The sequence below is a fragment of the Zingiber officinale genome, chromosome 1B, assembly GCF_018446385.1.
Source record: "Zingiber officinale cultivar Zhangliang chromosome 1B, Zo_v1.1, whole genome shotgun sequence".
Classification (NCBI taxonomy): Eukaryota; Viridiplantae; Streptophyta; class Magnoliopsida; order Zingiberales; family Zingiberaceae; genus Zingiber; species Zingiber officinale.
In genome coordinates, this window is record NC_055986.1 from 329142 (window position 1) to 347588 (window position 18447).

The 18447-nt window shown below is 36.1% G+C and overlaps 3 protein-coding genes across 5 annotated transcripts; 1 reads left to right on the top strand and 2 right to left on the bottom strand.

Moving 5' to 3' along the window:
- Positions 1-311: 311 nt before the first annotated feature.
- LOC122045599 (protein arginine methyltransferase NDUFAF7, mitochondrial) lies at positions 312-7068 on the top strand. Its single transcript, XM_042605882.1, has 10 exons — positions 312-613; positions 722-783; positions 2120-2263; positions 3063-3173; positions 3254-3458; positions 4372-4430; positions 5806-5858; positions 5954-6182; positions 6364-6472; positions 6534-7068. The coding sequence occupies exons 1-10, from the start codon at positions 379-381 to the stop codon at positions 6794-6796; spliced, it is 1470 nt and encodes a 489-aa protein (XP_042461816.1). The 5' UTR covers positions 312-378; the 3' UTR covers positions 6797-7068.
- A 2394-nt stretch (positions 7069-9462) lies between these two features.
- LOC122045621 lies at positions 9463-10501 on the bottom strand. Its single transcript, XM_042605922.1, has 2 exons — positions 10199-10501; positions 9463-9859 (listed from the first exon to the last, which is right to left on the bottom strand). The coding sequence occupies exons 1-2, from the start codon at positions 10294-10296 to the stop codon at positions 9637-9639; spliced, it is 321 nt and encodes a 106-aa protein (XP_042461856.1). The 5' UTR covers positions 10297-10501; the 3' UTR covers positions 9463-9636.
- A 144-nt stretch (positions 10502-10645) lies between these two features.
- LOC122045604 (CRM-domain containing factor CFM3, chloroplastic/mitochondrial-like) lies at positions 10646-17458 on the bottom strand. Of its 3 annotated transcripts, none has more exons than XM_042605914.1 (8): positions 16527-17458; positions 13916-14399; positions 13698-13828; positions 12527-12871; positions 11882-12038; positions 11508-11800; positions 11385-11421; positions 10646-10927 (listed from the first exon to the last, which is right to left on the bottom strand). In XM_042605914.1, exons 1-8 carry the CDS (start codon positions 17361-17363, stop codon positions 10923-10925), a joined length of 2289 nt encoding a protein of 762 aa, XP_042461848.1. In that variant the 5' UTR covers positions 17364-17458; the 3' UTR covers positions 10646-10922. The 3 variants fall into 3 exon arrangements, with proteins under 3 accessions (XP_042461848.1, XP_042461839.1, XP_042461830.1); XM_042605905.1 differs by having other exon boundaries at positions 10646-10932; XM_042605896.1 differs by lacking the exon at positions 10646-10927 and having other exon boundaries at positions 10951-11421.
- Positions 17459-18447: the final 989 nt, after the last annotated feature.

Below are 18447 nucleotides of genomic sequence, written 5' to 3' on the forward strand. Positions count from 1 at the left end.
ACTTAACTCCATCAAATGACTTGTTAAGGTGCATGTCTTGTGGTTCTACTATTTCATTCTGTTTATCTTTGGAAGTAAACGTGACGATGAGGATAAGAATTTGTATAATATTCTATAAAAATTTAATTTGACCAATTTTAATTCAATTCAATGAAATCAACATAAGGATTTTTTATATAAATTCAACTTAATTCCACTCAATTTTTACTACTGTACAGTCTGTACTCTCATTAAGGCCAGGCCCGCCCATGTAGTGACAGGCCTGGTACAATTCAGGCCCATTTAAGAAGCACTGTTGCAGTCGGCGGAGGCTCATCCAGGCTCCTCCAACTCCGCCGCCGCCAGTTCGAATTCCTCTCTCTCTCTCTCTCTCTCTCCATGTTTCGGAGAGCGCTTTCTCGAGCCTTACCTCTTCTCTCCAATGGGCTCTTACGAGAAGGAATAGGCCCTCGCTGCGGCCCTGCTTCATTTCGTTTCTCTTTGACTTCTTCCTCATCCTCTGGCACCCCAGACCCTTCGATTTTACCGGAAGAAGAGAGCCGAGAAGACCCCGAAAGTCGAAAACCGGCGATCTCAATATCAATCGACAGGTCTGGGTTACACAATCCTCCAGGTGCGTCACATGATTCTGTTTTGTTTTCAGTTTATTGCTTATTTTTCTTGCAGATAACAACCGTGCTTTCTCAAACTAATTTCCCTTCTCAAACTGCTGCAAATGAAGAACATCTGCACGAGCCACATACGGATTCTGAGCTTGTTAAGCATTTAAAGAGTATCATAAAGGTACTTCAGTATTCTGTTTTCCGCATGTTCTTATTTAATTGTGGATTCATAAAACGACGAGACTAGGAGTGTTTTCGAGTAGTCTTAGTTATTTGAAAAGGAAAAACATTCTTTCTTTTCACTTAGAAAAAGATCTTCTCTGTTCTAATTGAGCAGCTGTATTCGCTTTCTGCTCTCGCCAAAAGATGATTACAAAACCAGTTTTTTTTTTTTCAATCAAGTTATAAATTGCTTCTCCTTTTATCTTATGTATGCACAATTTTGTGATGCTAGTTGTATACTTTGTTAAGTTAGTATCAAAATATTTCCCTTTCATCGGATGCAGAATTTGATTGTATCATAATTCAACTACCTAAGAGCTCGAAATTTTTTAAGCTTCGTAGTCCATTAAGCTCCATTTCATCTACATGTGATGCAAAATCTGATCAATCATAACTCAACAATTTAATCTGCCAACACTTTGTTAAGTTCATTGAGGGACTAACACACATACAACTATTACAATATTTAACTATTACATTATTTAACTCAATAGGTTTCTGCAATCAGTAGTCATTTAGCTACTTTTGACATCCCCACACATAGGTTTACTAGATACATTAAATACAGATGAGTTTTCTTGTTTGTGACATATTTTTCTTGGACTTGCTATGAGATTTCTAGTATTTTGTAAATCAATAGAACAATGTGAAAAAAATTCATAATTTTATATTTATGAGAAACAACTCAACAAGTTCCTGCCGTGCTTCATGAATTAATTGAAGCTTTAGGAGACTGATAATTCATGAAGGGTTTACCAATCCATATGAAATTATGACTTGGTGCATAGTAGATTTGTTTGAAATGTGCTCCTCATAAAGGAAATTTGAATATTTATATGCTCAATGTTAACTCTTTTCTTGTACTAGCACAACCTTATTCAAATTTGAAAGACAATTAAGTTTCATTGAATTATTGGTTTTTATTTTTACTGAGTTTATGCTTTGAGAGGATCATGCCGCTGCTTGTAGTTGTATATATTTATCTGGACATGAAGACTCAACTTAGGTGAACCAAATATATTAGTATTAAGAATGGATTTTGCAGTAACTTGGTTAGCTATCTACAGATTAAAATCACTACAAGACCTATGGAGAATAAACTTAGGTTTCTAACTAAACATTGAAAACTTCCCTTGTAACTAGAATTTATTCATTTATCTGTCACCTATGAAGCTTGAGAAAGAATTTCTAATTTTTGTCATTTCTTTGTACCCTCAGTATTTTTGTGCTTGTAAATCTTCTTAAATGCAAGAATAATGTTCTTTGGCTAAATCTTTGATATTTATGTTTGATAGTTCCGTGGAGGTCCTATTTCTGTTGCAGAGTACATGGAGGAAGTTTTAACTAATCCACATTCAGGATTTTACATCAATCGGGATGTGTTTGGAGCTGGTGGTGACTTTATAACTTCACCTGATGTCAGTCAGATGTTTGGAGAGGTAATGTTGTGCTGAGTGCTGACAACTGCTACATTTTCATTCGTTTTAAATTGGTTATTTAGTAAAAACATGTGACTAAAGCTTGAAATGTGTGTTAAACTGTTAAGGCATAAGGAATATATTGATTACCTTGTATTCATGCAAACGAAACTTATGTGCTATATTTTATCTATTAAATTAATTTTATGGGGTTTACATGCAGACATGTTGGTCAAGTTCAGCATCTCGCACTTGTGAAAGTTTTATGCTTTTAGATCCCTACATACCTTCCAACTTCACATTCTGTTGTCCATTTATGGGCTTTGACAAATCTTATGCTGATCTAACCTATCAAAATTAGTTCAAATTTGACATGTATATTTAACAATAAAAATCTACAGTTTGTATTCTCTTCTTATCTAATTTATTAAATTGTTCTGACTAACTCAAAATGTATTTGTTTAAATTATCATTGTTGCATGCCTATTTTCCTTTACTAGGTGTACTTGTGACACAACAAGTTGTCATATTGGTGGCTATGCATCAAAGAGGAAGGGTATATTTGATTTTATTTTTCTTTAAGGGCCACTTGTATGATGGTTTAGTTACTACTACTATATTCACAAAAGAACCTCTAATTTCAAATGTGTCACGGACTATCAATAAGCGTCATTTAAGATTGTCCTTTAGTTATTAGAATATTTCCTGCCATTAGTCACTACTATTTGTTTTACTTTTCCCTTCTGTGCATGGGGATAAACAACCTTTCACATAATAATATATATCACACTTTGTTTTCAAAAGTATGATGTTACTGCAGATGGTGGGTGTTTGGGCAATGTGCCTATGGGAGCAGATGGGCCAACCTGGAAATGTTAATCTTGTTGAGCTGGGACCAGGACGAGGAACCCTCATGGTTGATCTTCTCCGTGTAAGAAAGTATCTTTTTCTTTTAGCTGGTATAACTCCTTGTTATCATCAAGAAATATAAACATAGGCATTTTCTTGCAGGGATCTTCAAAGTTTTCAAATTTCAAAAAAGCTCTTAACATTCACATGGTAGAATGCAGTCCTGCCTTACAGAAGGTTCAGTATGATGCTTTAAAATGCATGGATGAAGCAACTAATGATGACAGCAGCTCCAAAAAAACAATCAGTATGGTATCTGGAAGTTCTATTGCATGGCATTCCACTCTGGAACAGGTTCCCTCAGGATGTATGAAGCCAACTGACTTTGGAGTCATTCGTGCACAACACTAACCTTTACGTACTGCAATTATTCAAAGACACTAACAATCTACATGATATTCTAATCAAATTTGTTTGGGCAGTAACCTATAACATTCTGCAATCAACCTCTTGAAATGTTTGTTCTGATGCATGCTATAAGGCAGAAAAATGTTACCTGAGAAACTTCAGTGGTCATTTCTGTTGCTTTTTTCCTGCTCTATCTTCCTTTCTTGTTCTATGATATTGCTCATTATGCATGTCTTTTTTTTACCTGGTTACCAAAGAACCCTTGATATGTGATCCATTGGTTGTTGATCCATGAAACCATTCAGAAGTATCATGCATGAGGCTAATGTATATCCAGATTTTGGCAGAGAAGCATCCCGACGAGCAAAGAACAAAAAAGAACTTTGAATGCTAATAAGCATGGTTCCATAATTGCCTGCAACATCATGAGTTTTTTCATTTCCTTGACTCAATTAATTTGATCGGTTCTTAACTTATCCTACTTAATAAACTTTTTGAATTTGATATACCTCAAAGCAACTTGTATAATCTTCCTCTCCATCAATGCTGGCACAAGTTATAGTGTGTGAATTCCACAACAGAGTCTAAACTCCTCAATGCTTTACCATTGGTTACTTGCCTACCACATATTTTCATAATCTTGTTTTGTTGGTTTCATTTAATTTCTTTATTGAAGAAATTCAAAATATGGTTCCAATATTTGTTTAGTTTATTTACTTATTTATTTGGTATAATTGCTTGTCTTTGCCAACTTGACTGAAATTCTGTGATCTTATCTTTACCATTGATGTATTTTGGTTCCTCTATTATGCCATAAATTGCTTTAGCATGTAAACTTTTTGACCAGATTGTGTCTGATTGTCTTCCTGCAGTGCCAACCATCATAATTGCACACGAATTCTATGATGCTTTACCAGTCCATCAGTTTCAGGTTTGTCAAAAGATCCTTTATTCAGTTTCAAGTTGTGCTTGCCATATCCTGTGTAACTGCATTTTCTGTTTTTTTTTTCCACAAATGCTGTTGGATATTTCAGTAGACAGTTTAACTAGGAGTAGTTATTGTTTAGAAATCATTATGCTTCATAAACCAATTTTCTCATTGTGGATGTGTTCTGGTTATGGCTTAGATCAAACATACACGTTCACAGAAACTATCTTTATAAATGTAGTTGTTAAATTTGGTATAGCTTTTCTCATTTGAATGGTGAGTTTGTCGTCTCATCAACAGCTCTCTTTAAGTTTGTTAACACACTCCTTTGGGTCGTTGAGGAACCCTGCTGGTTGCCTTATCCCTTTGGGCGGATGCACCCCTTTGGGCAGTTGAGTCGCCCTTAGGGTTAGGTTTCTGACGTGTAGTTGTTGGACTTTGTCGACACACTTTCTGGTAAGGTAGGTCAAGGCAAGAATTGAATACTCTTTCTTGAAGATGATGTTGCCCCACCTAGTTGCTTATGGTTTATCAATAGTCTCCCAAGATACAACCATCTTCATCTCGAATTAAGAACACTTCAAAGTTCATGACCTGATACACTTCCAATGATTTGGAAGTCTTAGAGAGGAGACATCATAACTTGAGAGAGAATCTGAGTCTTTATATAGTGACAAAAAGCTAGTACAAATGGATAGTGTGAATGAATATTTTCATTAATGTGAGAGAAGATAAAAGTTCCTTTTCTTCTTTTTTTCTCAACCAAGGGAAGGGGTTGATTTCTCCAATAGCTTTGGATGTTAATGTCTCATTCACTTAAGAAATTGGTTTATATCATTTTACTTGTGAAAGAGTGCGCTCATGTCCCCATTTGATCACTTAGTTACAAAAACTAATTTCCAACAAGACATGTAATAATTTCGATATAGGGGAATTACCAAACTAGAGAGGAATTATCAAATTAGAGAAATTGACTGTATAAACTGTACCCACAGTTTATAATTCTTCACTTAATGAACTCCAAGTTTTTCTCCCTAAAGAGTGAGGGAAAATAATGTCTTAATCCATTGATCTGGTCTGGTTGCCTTCTGGTCAGCCTACAATATGTTTTTCCCATCTCTGAACTTGCTCTTGGTAGCAGTTTTGCTTGCATCAGCAAGGAAGGATATTTCAATTTGGATCACATTTTCCTCTTAAAGAGTCATTCTAGTCATTTGCTAATGATATTTGGCCACCAAATTCTTACACTTTTCACTGGTTCTAGCAAATTAGTGCCCTACTTTACATCCTAGTGAAAAAAAATGTGCCTCCTAATGGCTATCTATTTTTCATTATTCTTTTACCTCTTTCTCATCTTGATTTGAGTATTTTGTCTCAGAAAGCTTCTCGAGGTTGGTGTGAGAAGATGATAGATGTCTCCGAAGATTCATCGTGAGTGTTAACTAATTATCTCAGTATAGTTCCTTTTCTAGCTCTTGACCATCAGAAGATTAATGCCACATACCATTATCTGGATTTCTTTGTAGCAAATTCCGCTTTGTGCTATCTCCACACCCTACCACTGCAAGTCTACTGTATCTGACTAAACGGTGCAAATGGGCATCACGAGAGGAGGTTACTAATTTGGAACATATCGAAGTATGCCCAAAAGCAATGGAACTGACTCATCAAATTGCGGAAAGAATTAGTTCAGATGGAGGCGGAGCTCTTATAATTGACTACGGAAAAGATGGACTTATATCTGATAGTCTACAGGTCAAACTTCTCATTTTGAAACTGAATTTGGTCGCTTAGTTGTTTTCCTTTGAACCTTGCATTCTTGAAAGCTACAGCTTTTCTTCTATTTGCATCTGTTTATTATTTTTTTTCTCCTCAAGGGTTAAGTTCATTAAGGTTTCTCATTGTAAATCTGTTGAACTCTCTTGCCACTACGCAGGCTATTCGTCAGCACAAATTTGTAGACATATTAGATGATCCTGGCTCAGCTGATTTAAGTGCCCATGTTGACTTTGCGTCGATAAGACACTGTGCCGAAGAAGCATCAGGTATATGCATCTCCATCTTTGCATTTACCTCATTCTCCTGACCTCTTTGATTTTATTGCAGATGGAGTATCTGTTCATGGTCCAATAACACAGTCCCAGTTCTTGGGTTCTCTTGGGATAAACTTTCGCGTGGAAGCCCTTCTACAGAATTGCACTGAAGAACAGGCAGAATCTCTGAGAACAGGTTACTGGCGCCTTGTAGGAGATGGAGAAGCTCCATTTTGGGACGGTCCTAATGATCTAACGCCCATCGGTATGGGAACTCGATATCTGGCAATGTCAATCGTGAACAAGAAACAAGGCATACCGATTCCGTTTGAATGAATTAGAGTTGCATCTGTTCGCCATACACACTCACATGGCATATTGTATTACTCTACTAGATTTCATGCAGCTTGGAAGCCATAAGATCTCAGTTTGACCGACTCGTATCTACTTTCTGAAGTTTCATGGCATAATAGATCGCGTTTTGATGCCACTGATGAGTATTGAAGCATGTGAGCAGATTAACTAATTAGGAATAGTGATTGAAACTTTGTTATTATTCTTTTTTCATATTTAGTATAAGTGGGTGGGTGCTCACTCATTTTCGGTTCCTTCCTTTATTTAATATTTTTAATTAAAATAAATTTTTTTATTTAAATTTTTTATTTCATATTTAATGTAAGGATAAATTGTCTTAAACTATCCGCATGTAAATTAAACTTTATGCTTAGTTTCTATGTCAAAAAAAAAAAAAAAGTTTCCACTTCTTTAACATGTAAATTTTTCTTTGTTTCAATTTTCTTACAACTCTATAATGCACATCAATTTACTTAATTATCTTTATATTTTTTAGGTAAAAAAGTCTAAAATAAAGTATAATTCTTCTAAATTTAGTATGTTTAAATTAGAATTTAGTATATTTTTTATCAAATTAAGCGTGACTCTTTTTTCGTCTAATTATATTTAATTTTAGTTAAATGGTGTTGAATTTAGGTAAAAATTTAACACTTCAACTATAATCGAGAATTGGTCAAGTGAAAAAAAGTAGTGCTCATAGAAAATATATTAAATTTTAATTTAAATGTGTTGCAAAGAAGAATTATATCTCATTTCATATTTTTTTTATAAAAGATAAGAGTGATTAAGTAAATTGGTATGTATTAGGCGGTTTAAGTAAAGATAAATTTGTATACAAGGAAAGGAATGAGAATAAATTTTTTTTTACATAAGGATTGAATATAAAGTTGAGTTTGCTATTAGAGATTTTAGGATAATTTATAGTTAATGATAATTTATTTTTAATTATTAATATTATTGTGGGATAATTTTTTAATTTAAATTTATTTATATATAAGATAAAATATAATGAAAAAAATGTGAGATTCGTAAATACGTTGTTAAAGAGTTTTTTTAAATAGTGGTGGTAAAAGATTATTTACTCTCCTAATGTTTCTGTCAATTCGTCCCAGTCATGAATAACTATCAATTTTGAATAATACACAGATAAAGACAAACATCCGACAATTGAGAAAAGATAGGTAGGAATTTTAATTTTTGATGTGAAATTGATTTGGTAAGAAGCGGCCCCTTAAACTGGGAGCCGGTCCTTGTCTTTATCTGTTTTTTTTTTATAAATTTGGGACCTATAAAAAAAAATAAAAATAAAAATAAAAATAATAAAAAATAAAAAATAATAATAATAATAAATGTTGATGAGAGATTTCTTTTCTGTCAAAAAATGCATGACATCTGAGGGTTTACACTTTTTATGGTGACGTTGTTGTTGATACTCTAAGAGCATCCATAACGGGCATTAATACATGCGGTGTGGCGACTTTTTTTAAACACGGTAACATTAACGTGTTCAAAGTTTTGAAGGCGTTAATACTACATATTCATTAAAAAAAATAAAAAAATTACATTAACACTTCCCACGTTAATAGCATTGTAAATACTCTAAGGATGTGTTTGGTTTAAGTTATCATGTATAACTTTGGTTATGTGATTATCTGGTAATCACATAACCAAGGTTATGGGGAATAAAACATAACCAAATATTGTTTGGTTCAACCTAGGTAATGCAACAAAAACTTGTTTGTTTGAAGATTTTAATGAATACCTTAGTTTAATATTTTACCGTATTACCCTCAGTTACAAAACCAACTATACATATTATTATTATTATTATTATTATTTTTAATGTTTTTTTTACTTTTCTTTTTCTTGTATATTTTTTTTACTTTTTTATGTGTTTTTTAATTTTTTTAATGTTTTTATACTTTTTATATTATTTATATTTATATTTTTTTATTTTTTTATATTTTTAAAATTTTAATTTTTATTTATTTATTTTATTTTTTATTTTTTAAAATTTTTATAAATTTTTTTTAAAAATTTTAAAAAAATTTAAAATTTTTAAAAAATTTTAAAAAAATTTAAAATTTTTAAAAACTTTTAAATTTTTTTAAAATTTAATTTTTTATTTTTAAAATTTATATTTTTTTTAAAAAAATTATTTTTTAAATTATTTATTTTTAAAAATTTTTAAACATTTTTTATTTTTTTTACATTTTAAAATATATTTTTATATTTTTTCTCTTTTTTCCATATTTTTTCTTACCGGAGGGTATTTTTGATAAAAAAAAATTCGTTAACCCCAGAATCAAGAAAAATCTTAGTTTTTTCCTATTCCGAATACATAAATCAAACAAGATTTTTATTGATAACCTTGAATAGATAACCAAAATTATCAAAAATAACCTCGAATCAAACGCACCCTAACATCTTGCCTACTCTCCAGTGTTACTCGCAAAAAGCAAATGCCTCGCATTCAATAAATTTCTTGTTAGTTGGATTTATTATTATTATTTATTAAATAGGAGGCTTTAAAACATGGCAAGCACCGGTGCCATGTAATCACAACATTGAATATAAAATAATCCTGTAACAAAATTAAATTTCTTCTAGAAATATCATTACAGAAATTTAAAGTTTAATCTTGGACTGATTTTTTTCTAAACTAATTAATTATTGATAATAATTGACTATGGCTTAGCAAGCATTAAAGAAACCAAAAAACAGATAATTCTTTATATAACATTTATTACTTCAATGGCAGCCCCTCACTCCACCTCACTCACTACTAGTATTTATTTATTCATATAAAGGCAAAGACTCGATCAAGAGTCGCGGTCAGCCTCGCCGGCCGAGGCATCCGCCGCTGCCGCCTTCCTTCCGGTGTCACCTGAGGTTTTTCGCTTGTCGGACTTGGCGTCGCTAGCAAAGCCCAGCACATCAAGGTTCATCTGCAGCACGCTGCGTCGCATCACCTTGTCGGCCTCCGCCTCCTCCTCCTCCTTCTTCTTCTTCTTCTTGTCATACTCCGCCCACACCGACAGCTTCCTGAAGCGATCACCAACCAGGCAACATTAAAGCCTCCGACAACAAATCGCACTACTTTATATAATCGTGTTTTCTCTGCTGAAAAATCGATATGGGGGGAAATCGCGTAGGTTAACGAACAGAAGTTTGAGCAGTAAAGCCAGAGGATAGGCAAAGACAGCTCCATGGGCTACCGGTGTGACAACGTCAATCGAGGATTATAAGAAATCGAACCTACATTTCTCCCAAACATCCCTATTTTTGATGCGTGGAAGTGGGCACATCTACTCGTCGTCGGCTAGCGAAAAGATGGAAGAGACAAACTCTACTTGTCATCGGCTAGCGAAAAAATAGACAAACCTGGAAGAGACCAGCGCCGCCGGCGAGCCGATCCGGATCAGGAATCGTTGCCCGTAGACGCCGTCGAGCAGCATTCGCACCTTGGAAACGGCCGCCATACCGCTGCAAAGAAGGTGCGAGATCTACAGAAGAAGGAGAAGTAGAAGAAGAAAGGGCAGAGGACGGAATTTATAGGCCTTCGGTCGAACGGCTTCGATTGATGGCTCGCTCGCTCCTGCATCATTGCAGCATCAGAGAATATTCCGCGAGGATACTGCCGATAATTTTCCCCTTTTCCAAGCAAGCTTCAACGGCAGATCGATTGACGGCTCAGACGGAACGGCTTCGATCGACGGCTCTACTTTCGTGATTAAAGAGTTGATGAGAATTTCGTATTAGGAAGGAAATCGCATTTTTTAATTCTATTTTCTCCTTTAGCAAGCATTGGAAGGAAATAATAGAAGGAAATACAAAAATGAAGAACAAATTAAATGCAGATAATTTACAATTTACAATCTCTATGAGCTGTTGCAAAAATTCCTCTGGTGAAAATTATTATACATCCAGAACTGCCCAAAACTTATCATGGTTTCCACTAGAGTTACGTGGGGAAAAAGAATTGCTAACCTTACAAAAATATCTTAATTGTTATTACTATAACACACTTCAATATTTTGAAGCTTCATCATCATCTTCCTCCTCATGGCATCATCTTCAGTCTTCCATCTGAAGGGAAGATTCGCCATCATACTGTACTTGAGTTGGAAAATGTTAGGAAGATTCAAGCAACCAATCATTCAAGGTGATATAATTAAGCTAAGATGGCATCATGATAATTTTCTCTAGTGAGCAAGATAAATTAGTTCCATATCAAAACTTCATCCAACCATAAAATCATAGAAACTGGAGGTAGAATGTTCCATATCAAAAGTCCCTTGGCTAAATTAGTTCAAGCAGGAGCATGCAATAGATAAATAACCTTTTGAGAAGAGAAGTGGAAGTAGAGAGTTACTCAATATGTAAATAATATGATAGAATCATATTCTCAATTTTCTGGCCTTTAAAGTAAACTACGTGAATGCCCAAGCATTGTGTGGTAAGGAAAAAAAAAACAGAAGGAAAAACAAACAATTTAAAAAATATTTTATGGACTATTCATAAAAGGTGGGTTCTGCATGGGAAAAGATATACTGATCTGGGTACATACCCGTTCCTCCTTCGGTACTTTTATGTTGGATAAGAGCCTGCATAAAATATATAAAGAAATGACAGTTAAGGTCCTCATATCAGTTATAAAAGAGTTGAGGATGCAAAAGGAATTTGAGCATACCTCATGGCGTTGGATTGCTACTGCATGTTTTAATGTTTTTGCCTTTGTTAAAAGATTTCTAGGGTGCAAGCTAATAGGTCGCTTATAATTCTTCCCACGATAGTAAACAAGTGAAAAACCTTTGGGGATGGGCTCAATTGCAACTAAAATACCACCACTCTTGTATTCCAGGTGTCTTGCTGTGTCCTCAACAAAAGCTAAGGTTTTCTGCTTAGAGATTAACTTAACAAGTTCTCTATGTTTCCAATGCAAGTGCATATTCTCAATTACACCATCAAAAACACCACGGATTCCTGAGTTTGAAGCAGACAAATAATCGGTCTATAAGTTGCAAGCAATGGTTCTGCAAAAACAACCAAAAGACAGAAACTGACCAAGTGGCAAGTATGTCTTCATTCGCAATCCGATTCTGCGAAATATGGATCTTTCTTCATCAGTGATTGTTTCCTTATCATGACATGGATTGACAGGAACCGTGGATGCTTCAATGTTAGCAAGCAATTTCTCAGCTCTTGCTTTCTTTGTTTGAGCCTGTCAGTAGGGCAATAAAAATTATCTATTAAAAATAGGGAATCCCTTGAAAAGGGGAAAAAAGAATCACACAAAACACAGCAAAAAACCAGATTTCTTTAGAGCAGGTATATACCATATATAACATTCCAAAAATATACAGATTTTACAGTTAAATAGATCATCCTGGATATTTCATATGTGTGTTCATCTACTTTCAGTACACTAAGGAGCACTGTATTTCTATAACATTTAGTATTAGTTTTTCATTCTTAATGCAACCATCAAGAACACTCTGAAACAACCAAAACAATATAACTAAAAGCCTACAAGTTTAGAATGTACAACCTTAAGAGTTCCTTGAAACCTGGCTAACTATAAGAAACAAAGCTCTAGAATTTTGTAGAGATTTATTATAATAAAGTAATTTGTTATTAAATTCAAGATACATGACACTTGAAATTTCACAAAAACAGATGCATAGAGTACCAAAGAAGAAGCAAGCTTACAATGGATATTTTATGTTTAACCCTTTTAAAAAGCTTGGTTGTTTTATATCTTGAAGCTTTTTCTTCCATTGCATTGCGCTCTTCCGTGGATATATGTCTTCCCCACCGTGCTTGAGCCTTGAGAAACTCAGCCAAAGTACCAACAGGTGCATGCCCCTCATGTGCATTTACACAAGGTTTTCGAACCATGTTTTCTCTCAATTGTTCCCCTGTGTCTTGGATTTCCTTTGTCAGTTCCTCTCTTTCAGACAAAGCAGTGGCCACAGAAGTTGGAATGAAATCCTTTCCACGATAAATAACAATGTAATACTTGTTTCGAAGAAGTACGGTTCCTCCAGTCAAAGCCTAGAAAGTAAAGCAACCATTTAAATTTATAAGTCATAGTGTTCCAAATGTCAATCTGTAGTCTGTACCATCATAAATATAATCTGCATAATGTACTCTACTAGTCCCAACTGCAACTGCATCCTTTCTTTTTAAGGAATGTAGTAAATAACTTGTTAGCTCCAGCATGTAAGATAAGCAAGTCAGGTATAAGGACAAATTAGACAGATGAACAAATAAAGCAGGAAAAAAAACATGGATGAGTACCAAACTAGACTAAGTTAATAATTAAAAATGTTTCTAACTGTTTAGAAAGTAAAAAAGGGTGTGAACCAAGGGGAAACTGCTGGAATTGCTACAAATAATTAGGAAAAGAGTCTATATTGCAATACCATTGCACTGTTGGCTGGATTCTTAAAATATATAATAAAACAAGTGGACCAACTGCAACGGCATGACAAAAAGAAAAAGAAAAAAAAGGTTTTTCTTTCACATGCCAATAAGAAAGATTTTATACCCTGGTACTAATTGTTTAAGTGGAATGAGGCCTTTTAGTGGAGTGAAAAATTTTAGGAAGAAAAGTTCATATATGCTGGAAGAAAAACCTTCGACCAAGTTCAAAATGAAACCAATCCCAACAAAAAAGAACCATTTGCAGATAACAAGGAGTATCCATATCAACTATGCACTATAACAATATAGTTTATACACCCAATACAGAGCTACTCTCCTCTTGGAAAATAAAATTTCTAGCCAAGTATCATGATTTGAATCTTTAAAGATGCCTAGATAGATAGAAATATCAGAAGAAGAAAAACTATTGAAGGAACTAAAAAGGTATACAAACCTTCAGTTCTTCGGCCATAAGTTTGTTGTTGGTATTTTGAACTCCCTGTTTCACAGCAATTTTCACAACTAAACTTTTTTCCCAAAGCTTCAGAATAGCAGACGCCAAACCATGATGGTGTTTGTTTCTCCCTTTACCACAAAAAGTTGAAGTGATATCATTGGGATGAAAGAGGCAATAAAGAAACAAATTGAGAAAAACATGTTGACGAAGCATACCAAGGGCAAAATGACAAGGAAGCTTCTTTGTTAGCTTTCTCAAGTTTGTCATCTCTGAATCGGTAAGCAGTGCTCGCATGCCAGTAGGCAGAAGTCTAAAAGGTGTTCTAAAACCAGGAATATTTTGAGGTAGCAAATCAGCATCTACAGGTAAAATCCCAGTTCCCCACCAATCAGTAAACCGAGGACCTAACCCATCAAGCAAGTTGTTAAACTCCACTTCCTCTTCTGTCAGATGTACATCATGTTCAAGGTTCAAATCAGATGGACAGGAAGTTTCAGGTTTCGAGGATATAGCACAATCAACATTCTCACGCAATGTGGTGGTTTCTGAAACATTTAGCGATTCAGTTTCATTTGATACTATTGTCTGGTTGTTTTCCGCATCTGACAATTGAGTTCTAGAAGGTGGCTTGTAGTTGCTACCCCGATACACCACCATAATGCTACCGGATCTCCAAATAACCAATCCTCCAGTCCTACTCTGTTCACAAGCATAGCTGTTATAAATACATCAGCATGAGAAAACGTGTAGTGTGACTATGGCAAAATTGTGAACAGCAAGTTTGCACATTGAATTTTGGCTACAACACTAGAGCAGAGCACGAGAATAGTTCAACAAAGGTGAATGAGCTATAGTAAATGTTCTAATTATCTACTAAAAAAATTCTAATATTGTCAATTTTGGTTTCTGTTCAAGCTTTATTCACTAGGAAATATCTTATGATAGAAATTTGTCCCCAGTAATACTCAGACACAGGATCCAGATGGTGCGCTTAGTTCTGTGAACGCACCAGAAAACATACATCCTCACTGTACAATGATTGTTGGACACTATTGTTGGTTTCAGTTTGTGTTGGCCGCATCACCCATTAAAGCATGGGGCACTCACCACAAGCAGCGTGTATGCACACCCCTGTATGATAGGGAAGCCTAGCGGCCACCCAACACTCAGGCAAGCTGTGGGGGTGCGGCCTAGTACATGAGTTCTGCATGTAAGCTAAACTTTTCCCACCTTAGTTTAACTCCCTTGCATAGTAAATTAGTACCTCTTGACACATGCAGCTGTAAGGGACTAGGGAGCTTAGGAAGAGTGGAATTTTCTTCTTTGGAGTGTCTTCTGTGAGATCTTTCTAGTTTTTTTATGGACATAACAAGAGGAATCTATGGAGATAAAAAAAACTTCTATATACATGTAGACAGTATATGTTTTATGTTTTCTCAATACTTTTGCTTCGTATTGTTATAGGTCAAGGGAGTTTGCTTAGGCCAAACAATGTTGAAGCAAGACTGGGATAGATTGAGTGTCTCAACCAGCGCTCTACGGGATTGCATGGCCCAATCAACAATCTCATGAAGGAGAAGAAAGATTCTCCAACTTAAAATTTCTATAATGAGTTGAATAATAAAAAAGTGAAGGAACCCTTTTTTAGGTGTTAAAATAACCTAATCCAATAAGACACAAACAAAACAAACTAGATTTACAATTAAAAATATATTTTAAATTAACTAGATATAAAATATAGTTGAAATTTGGGCCATGTACTAATTAATTTGTCCAACATTGAGCAAAATAACAGAATGGATAATTATATATGCAAGATTGAGTAGTGTCATTGACAGAATCAGTTACACACTAACTTAATAGTAAATCAAGGGCATAGATCAAATATTTTCAAAAAATGCAGTGGTGGAGCATGCCAAGAAAAGTAAAACCTTTGTATAACTTCTTCAAGTTTTAGATTGAGCAATGGAGCACAGAGTCACTAGGATGTTTTTTTTAAATTTGATGCAAGTGAGTCGCACAGCCTAGAAATGTCAAGCGTGCTCATGGTACAAGCACAAGTAGAGGTTCTATTCTGTGCTTCTAAAATCTGTTGAAGATCGTGGAGATCATGAGGATTTTTTTCCTCAGGTAAAGCCTTTCATCACAAGGAGCGCATGAGGCAAGCTCTTGTTAATTTTTTTCACCATTGCCGAGAAAGGAGTCAAGGGAGGTTGATAGCCTCTTTTTACATGATGCAAATAGTGGTTTGTCGGGGTTTTCTATACTTTAGCTATCAATTGACATAAACTAGGATTCTCTTCTTGGATGATAGGCTTAAGATCATATTGCTATATTGCTTTTGTGTTTCTCTTTCTTGTGTATTCGTGTGCCATCCTATTACGTTGGAGGAGGTTATTCATGCACACAATGTGCTCATTGTATTGCTTCTAAAATGAAGACAAAGATTTCCACCATGTGACTTTGTTGGGTGACTTCCATCTTGTAGGTGCTTTTACAGCCTTGATTGAGTCCAATTCAAGATGGTTGACGAGAGCATCTAACTTATCGGACTTTGATCTATTAGTGTTTTCTCAAAATTGTTGACGCCAAAAGTCGTGCAAGAAAGGCCTCAAGCTCAACCATTTTGTTTAGATAAATTTCTAACAAGCACAAATGTAGGCAATATAGAATCTCTTTAGTTGAACTTGTACCTAAATGAGTACATACTTTCATATACTCAGATTATAACTGCATTGTGTGGAAAGATTATCCTAGTACTCCAAGATTGATGTAAAAAGGAATAATTAAGATCAAGAAGTAGAACATGACTATAGGAATACCAACCTCAACGAGCTCATGAGCTGTCTTCATATTATGAAGTAAATCCTCGTGAAACTTTAGCCGAACTATCTCTGACTTCCTCCACGCATCATGAATCTTCTCAGTAACGGCCTGCGTGACACCTGCTTTCGGCACAGTGATCCTTTCTCTCAGAATGATGCCCATCCGCCTGAGCCTCCGCAGCGTGGAATCCTCAATGGTAAGCTCTGCTAAAGTTGGCGCCTTCATCCTCTTTCGTTGTGCGCTCTTTGTATCCTCTTCCTCCAAAAACCCTCGGTTGCCTTCCCTCTTCCATGGCAGAAGAACGCGGTCCGCAATTTGCTGTGAATGCGGACGGCTCCAGCTCCACTCTAGCAGCTTACTTAACCTCTCGTTTCCGCTCAAAGGTAGATTTTTCCCGTCTCCTTCCGTGTCCACTTCTTCTTCAGAGTCGAGTACGAGGTTACGCAGCCGATATACGATCCTCTCTATAGAGCCGCCTCGGCCAGCCTCGAGCTCTGCCGTCTTCCTCTCTGCAGGAGCGTCGGATGTAAACGTCTCTGGAGGATCCCACTGCTGCAGCCAGGGCGCGGAGGGGAGCCGGGAGCGGATAGGCGATTTGGGAGTACTACTCATATTCCTGTCGTCGTCGTCTTCCCGCGGCGGTGTGTGATGTCTGGAGGAACTCCAGGCGTCGGAGTCACCGCCCCCGTGCTCAGCGATGTGGATGGAGGACGACGCGATCGCGGAGAAGAGGAGGCGATGGAAGCGGCAGCGGAGGAGAGAGAGTTGGCGCGAGCAGAGAGGGAGGGAGCTGTGAAAAGGGAGCTCCGCGATCTTGGCACCGGAAAGGAGGGCCATTTTGGAGTTCCTCGATGCGCACAGAAGGTGTTTGAGAATTTGCTCAAAAGAAGACGCGACTAGATGACAAGATCGCAATATTATGTGGTATATTTGCACAAAATATCATCTTACGACCAATGTATTTCTGAGCCCTATTAATAACATGGTTTACACATAAATAAATTAATAGTTTTTAAAATTTAATAGAATCATTTTTATCGAATTTATTATAATACTTAACTTTTATATTAAATAAATTTATCTAACTAAAAATTAATTAAGCTAAATTAAAAAATTAATTAAATATTATTAATAAAAATTAATTAGATATTATTTTAGAAAATTAAATATGAAATAGATAAGAAAACATATAATTGACTCCTAAAATATAATGATACGGTGAAAAGATAAGAGGGAAGGTTATTTTGGATATTTGGCATTAATTAGGTTTGGGTTTTAAGTGAAAGCACTGTTCATTCCGGAGAGGGGGGTTGGTTCGTGTTTTTAGTCCGCCGCCAAGAGGATCTTCTTCCTCCCTCCTCGTCGTTGCCGACGTCGGTCGCCGCCCACTCCTCTCCTCTACCTTCTTTCCCCCGGCCTACACCCCTGCGCCACCACCAGGAGGAAGGAGTTGGTTGGTGTTTCTCCGCCATCGCCAGGTTTAGGAGCAGGGCCTTTGTGTTCTGGTCCAGTCACCACCTGCTGGAACAGTTGTCGCCACCTCCGCCCAAGGTCGTCGGCGCACCGACAGCTCATGGCCCTCTGGGTCGCTCCAAGTCGCCATCGCCGCCACCATCCTCCCACTCGAGTAGCAGCGCGACCAAGGTACGTCATCGAGCAACAACGCGACCAACTCACTGATCCATCCGAGGGTGGCCCCCGGGGCTAAGGTACGTCACTGTACTCGTCTTATATTTATTTAGTTGTTCTACCATTATTCGACTGCTTATATATTTGAGTGACCTGCCGCGAGCATCAGGGTACCAGGGACCGGGGCACCTCAGTCGCTGGCTATAAGTACTGCCGACCAAAGGACCTCTAACGGCTTGGTCAACACAGATGACAGTTTATCATCCGCGTCATGAAGATGCAGTCAATATTC